General features: G+C 40.8%; 1 protein-coding gene across 1 annotated transcript in view; it reads right to left on the reverse strand.

The window, feature by feature from the left end:
- The window catches only part of glra4a (glycine receptor, alpha 4a), a 36,614-nt gene extending 31,550 nt beyond the window's left edge, over positions 1-5,064 (reverse strand). The window contains exon 1 of the mRNA XM_044039469.1: positions 4,720-5,064. Within this exon, the coding sequence (XP_043895404.1) occupies positions 4,720-4,787 (68 nt within the window). The 5' untranslated portion in view covers positions 4,788-5,064. The remainder of the gene's footprint in view (positions 1-4,719) is intronic.
- Between the last annotated feature and the right edge of the window lie 1,442 nt (positions 5,065-6,506).

Below are 6,506 nucleotides of genomic sequence, written 5' to 3' on the forward strand. Positions count from 1 at the left end.
ATCACAGAGGTAATTGACATGTTTTAAGATACACGCTCCCTCGGAACGGAACCTTTATCCCTGAGCAATTGGCACTCAGTGTAAATCACCGTCTAAAAGGTGTGACAAAGGAGACTGTAATGCACATTTCCTATCGCCAAAACATGGAAAGGTCACACATGGTTTGATTGACGTGGGCAGGGCAAAAACATCAGCCAACTCTTTCAGTTGTGGGCGTCAGGAGAACACTCAAGGTGCTGTCTGAGACCATCACTGCGCTGTCACCTGCCCCATATATCAAAACACAAATGTAATGTCAACAGAAGAAATGGGCAGGACTGTTTCAGACATCGCTTTCTCGTCAGGGACTTTAAATTAAACTCTGTGACTGACGTGTGTGCTCAGGAACTATCTTTCTTTTTTATTAAACTTCTCAACCAGGACAAAGTATGCAGTCCTGCGAAGCCAGTCAGAATACAAAGTTAAAGAATTCAAATGAAAAACAAGTACAAATCCTACCATTCCTCTGAGAACACGCAGAATCGTTTTGAAGTTATATTTAACAAGCTACAATTAAACCCTCAGCGTATCCTCGCGGGAGTGCAAAGCGTTTGCAAAAGTATAAGCTCTGTTCATCTTTTGATTATTTTTTTCCCCTGTATCTCATGTCTTCATATGTCATTCTTAAATACACCACGACTGTGTGTGGCGGCACTGGCTGTGGCGAGCGAACCGTCTGTTCCACTCTTGTCACTTGCTTGGCTCATTTTTTAGTCATTAACTCACATAATCATCCCATCTGTCCTCCTTCGCGCGCTTCCTTTTCGTCAGCACTCCTCGCTGCTCCAATCTGTGTGTCGGACAAGTGTGTGAGGATTTCCTGTGTTTCTAGAGAGGACAAGAATGTCCCAAACGTCTCTGTGACACTCTGTCTCAAGGTGAAATGGCTGCTGCAGTTAATTGATACCCCATGTATGTGTGCTTTTATTTACTTTACTTTTCATTTATGCAAATTCTTTATGCATTTCTCCATTTTAAGATGATGTTTAAGTTGTGTGGGTCTAAGTTTTTGCATGCACAACATTTGAACAAACTACATTTATGTCCAATGCCTTGTTGGGTTGTGAAATGTTTAAAAAGAAGAGGAAAGCACATTGTAATTGAGGTCCTCTTCCCTCGACTGTTTACGTGCCTCCAGATATCACTTTGCTGTTGCAGATTCTTCTGCATCAGCTGGGACAATTACCGGAATTTCATTAAAACTATTACTCACCGATTGTGTCCTCATTCAAGAACTGAGCTCTGTGACGTTTTGAATCTGTGTACTTCTTCCTGAGAACAGGTGTTTCTTAATACATCTGATTTTTCCACATAGTTCATGTCACACTGTCTCCCAGCTGTGCACTTTAGAGAAACCGTTCGTCACTCTTCAAGTTTAAAGTGCTTACTTACAAAGTGAGTTTCCATTAGTCTCGTTTTAATGCAAATGTTCGACGTGCATAATCACACGACTGACACACAAAGTCGTGACTTCTCATCTTCAGTCGGACTTTGGCGCCGCCCACTGCTTGTCTTGACAAACTTATGCTCCATAATTCACTCATCAGCAGCAATGTGGTGAATGAGCTTGACCAGAATTTCTAAGGCCACAGTAAATCCTTTATCTCCATGGCCATCAATCAATTTGCAGAGTTACGACCAAAATTAGCAGGAATATGCAGGTGTAATATATAGATATACAGATGAAACGTTTAACAAAAAACCCCCCCCAAAAAACAAGTTTAGATGTAATTTTATTGTAAAACAAAATTCAGAACCATGTGACACTAGAATTGTGGGACTGAGGGTTTATTAAAATAGAAAAAAAGCTTTCAAACCTGTTCCGGTTTGTTTACAGTCAGCCAATAAACTTGCTATCAATAAGCTCTCAGATGTACTGTAATGGCCTGTAAACCATTCACGAACATGTTTTATTCTGAGGATGAAAAAAGAAGTGGATGATGCAGCACAGCCAAAAAGCTATAGAATACGTCGATGACTCTATAAGAAATAAGAGGCTTTCATTAACTTTGGACTCACTTTTCCACACTTAAACTAAGAAGTTAGACATAAACTTCAGCCACCCCGAGCACACCTGTCATCATTTGAGGTAAAAAATTGTTCTGAAGCTTTATATCTCCCATTAAAAGTTGCAACTGTTTTACCCACCAGTGGTTAAAATGAGAAGTTTGTTCAGTGGAAATAAAGTAATATCTGAGCTCAAGGACAGTCGTCCACGGAGACCTCATTTGGTACAACACGTCATCACCCACTGCTCTACACACTGACCCGAGCCCACTCCGAGAGACTGTCTCCCTGTCTCTCCCACTTTACACTCGCTGACTTGCAATGATTAAACAACAGTGCTTTCACTGGGGAGCCAAAAAAAAGCTGAATTTGAGAGCTAAATTGCCAACATGTGTAACGCCTGATAACCTCAAATAATGTTTATAAAAAAAACCCTAAGGACTAACCCTAAAAACCTGATTGTAAGTAATAGTAGAACCGAATGTGCTTTCATATCCAAAGATTTACTACTTTAAGTACTCAGTGAAAGAGATTTAAAACTGAATTTTTGATACTGACTATTTTAAAAACATGATATCGTGATGATTTTTGGCCATATTGTCCAGCCCAAGCACCTTGATTCCTTATTATGGAATTTGACATTTAAAAATGATTGTCTACATATTTTTCTGTTATTAAACAAAGTTGGTGTCTCAGCAGCAGAGAGGCCTACATCAGCTTTACTGGGCAAGTTACCCATGTACCAAATATTGTATTAATGACATAAAACATATTTAAGAGAGAAACAAAATCCTGTGAGTTGCTTTAGATCTGCTGATGGGTATAATGTTCAGACCAAACACAAAACTTTTTGACCACCATGTGTGTGGAATTCAGTATGAGTTCGATACAGTTATGACTGAAAGATTTGGTCCAATTTTCACCAAGCCATACTGACGCTACAGTACTAAAATGAATGGACAAGTCTGAATTTAGTTTTGTATTTTCTTTCCTCTGAAAGAATTCTTTAAAAAAGAAAATCTAAAAATCCAGGGAAATAACTGAGCCACAAGTTCAGGTCAACCAACCAGACAGATTCAGGGCTTCATTTAGAGCCAACATTCAAGGCCAAAGACATGACACAACTCTCTCTCTCTCACTCTCACACACACACACACACACACACATACTCTCACTCACAGATCTCTTAACCCCAGAGCCATCACTGGCTCAGACTATGATATGAAATGTGTTATTTATTACAGCCTCCACTCTTTTTTTCCCCCTCTCATGACAGCCATCCAGTCTGAACCCTATCATTCCAATCCAGCTTGTAGACTTTTTTACATGACAATCTGTTTTCCCCCCAACATCTTTTACAACACTTCACCTCTCCCCCCTCCTCCTCTCTCCATCCCCATTTCATCTTCTCTCTCGTATCTGAACCATTTCTCTCCATCTCGCAGTTCTCCCTGCACTATACTAATCTCCCCGTCACCTCCAGCTAAACGAATCACCCTCACGTTTCTCTTCATCCCAGTTTGTTTCATTTTGCACTTTCACCCCCTATACCCACCCCTCCCTATCAGGTTCTGCCTGTCTTTTTTAAACCTGACCTCATATGCCTCCTCCTCCTCCCTTATTTCTGCAACCTCCCCTTCCCTCGCACACGGTGAGCAGAGAGACTGATGGGAGGAGGAGGACATACAGTGTAATTTCTCAGAGGAGTTTCAGTCAGTTGACCAGGAGCAGCTCCCTTTGGCCATGGGTTCACAGAGCCACGGCTCTCTTCTGCGCCAGGATTATGCAGATTTTAATTCCCCCCTTTTTTTACTCACTTACTTACCTGAGGTTGGCAAGGCATGAAATAAGGTTCAGTGCAAATAAAAAGTTTTGGCCACCACCAAAAGGGGGCAAGAAGGGGAAGATAAGTGGGATTAGGAAGGACTGGAGAAAAGGAAGATGCAAACCAAGAGACAGACACAGAAAGGTTCTGGTTTAGTCTGTCCCAGATACACTGAATGCTTAAGGTAATCTATACTTTAATTGAGTCCACTCTGCACATGGGCCAAGCATGGCCAAGTCTATTTATAGGAAAATTAAACCAAATACTTAGTGGGCATGCCAGTCTTGAGCAATGAAGGGGTTGTTTTCCTCACTCAGCTCTTGCTGCTAAAATGTTAATCTCTCCATAAATACAATAGATCTTACAAAGCATGTATGAATTCCACAGGTAGTTTTTCGAGCAAGGTGTGTATGTGAATGGTTTCTTGCAATTTGTGCACAATTCTTATTTACCGTCAATTGTTTACAAACAGCGAAGATGCATGTGTTGTAGTTTGTGCGCAAAGATGACAGGTCCGTTTTTCTGTGCGCAAGAATAACCGGATTCTCCGCTTTCCTCAGCAGCGAGAGGGAAAAAGATGTGACTCTTTCCTTTTTCTTTTTTTTTTTTTGGAAGGGGGTTTAGCTGAGAGTAACCTTAAATCTTCCCTTTGCGCCAACATCGACACGTTTTACGCGCAAACGCATCCGTGCGTCAAGTTTAAAGTCTCAAAAAATGACAGGTGTGGTGTGTGAAGACGACAAAAAAAAGTTCACGTGAAGCAGCTGATGAGATGACAACAACAACTTGCACAAACAACAACAACAACAACAACAGTAACAGCACTAATACGTGTCGGTGCGTCTCACCTGATAAAGCCTCCTTGGAAAAAGCAGAAAGACAAGACATAGAGAATCCGAATGACCTGTGGGGGCATCCTCTGGCTCAAAATCAATCCTTTCTTTTTGCAGGAGAAATAAAAAGAAGAAGAAAAAAACAAAAAAAGAAAAACAATGTTGGCAATCAGCAAATCCACAGAGCAGCGTGTGGGAGTGTGTTAGAGGAGGAAGGCATCGTCTCTCTCTTTCTCTCTCCCTCTCTCTCTGTCTCTCTCTCAGGGATCCACGCTCGTCTTTGGGCAAACTTCTCCACCCACCTCAACCGGAGCGACGCACATGCACATCCACACTCACTCTACTGCTCCGCTCTCTGACCAGCGACCACTGCTCTCACTGTGCGCTGCTGCTGCTGATGATGATGCTGCTGCTGATGATGATGCTGCTGCTGCTGCTGTGTTGGACAGGAGTGTCAGGTTACATGTCACTCTATATTTTTGTGTTTTCTGTTGTGCCTCGTGTAACACACTCCATACCTCCACACACACACACTCACACTCTTAATCCCCCCCCCCAAAAAAATAAAAAATAAAAAATAAATAACTAAATAGAAAAAAGGGGGTGAGGTTTTAAAGGCACAGAGGGCTTTTGTTTTTGATGGGTTCCTCTCATATGATGAGCCTTAATTAGCTGGAAGGGAAAAAAGATGGTTGAGATAATGAGTTAAATTGCAAGTGTTGAACACATGTTGGCTGATGACCAAGAACATGTCTGGGGGGAGGAGGGTGGCTACAGTGTGAGGAGCCAGTGTAATGTGTGTAACAGACTCCGCGTAAAGAAATGGACTAATGGTGATCCAGGAGCAGTTGGAATTTTGTCATTCCAACTTGGAAAGTCGGAGCAACCCAGCCACTCGTTAAAACACTGCAACTTTTACTGTTCATTGCACTTGTGTCCTACTTCTTCCGCAGTAAATCAGTCATACGCCGAGTACTGTTACGTTTGCATCCATTGCCATTTGAATAAAACAATGTAATGTGTTTGTTTTGTGGCTATTCTTATAGAATAAATACGTGTGAGGGGTTAGGGTTTGTTTTTGTCCAAAAAATGATAGTAATAATATTTTTTTAAATTATTATTATTATTATTAGTTTATTTACCCTTTATTTAACCAGGTAAAAGACACATTGAGATCTCATTTACAAGCATGAGCTGGGCAAGAGGTCAAAATACGTAGCACATGTCTTAATACATATGACAAATACAAGAAAACAGATTAGAAACAATAAATTATATAGAAAACAGTGGTTTAGTGCAGTTAAAGAGCAGGAGTTGTGAACACTGTAACATTATTTTAAGATCACAGGTACTGGTCAATGGATTCCCATTTAAGATGGAGGGAAAAGTTCTTTTTACCCAGTGCATGTGCACAAATGTTGCATGTTGCACATGCAAAGAACAAATCAGGTTTCTGTTATGGGGGCGACTGATGGCTCCAAAAAGAACTCCATCTGAATGGAAGTTTTTCATAAAATCAATAAACATTTTCCTATTGCTAGTTTCAGGTCTTCTACAATAGAACATGATCTCAGTTTTTTAAATTATGATCCCATTTGGAGGAAAATGCACAATTAGTGCACACTAGTGTGACTGACAATTGTCGTCGTCTGTGGATTTCTAACTTAACACACACTGGAACTTAAGGCAACATTCGTTTAATATTAGCATCGCCTTCCACTTTTAACTTTTAACTGTAATCACAATGGAAAGTTGGACAAAACAAGTCAAACTGGACAACTTTATCATCATTATCCCTCCCA

This window comes from Solea senegalensis, linkage group LG12 (assembly GCF_019176455.1).
Source record: "Solea senegalensis isolate Sse05_10M linkage group LG12, IFAPA_SoseM_1, whole genome shotgun sequence".
Taxonomy (NCBI): Eukaryota; Metazoa; Chordata; class Actinopteri; order Pleuronectiformes; family Soleidae; genus Solea; species Solea senegalensis.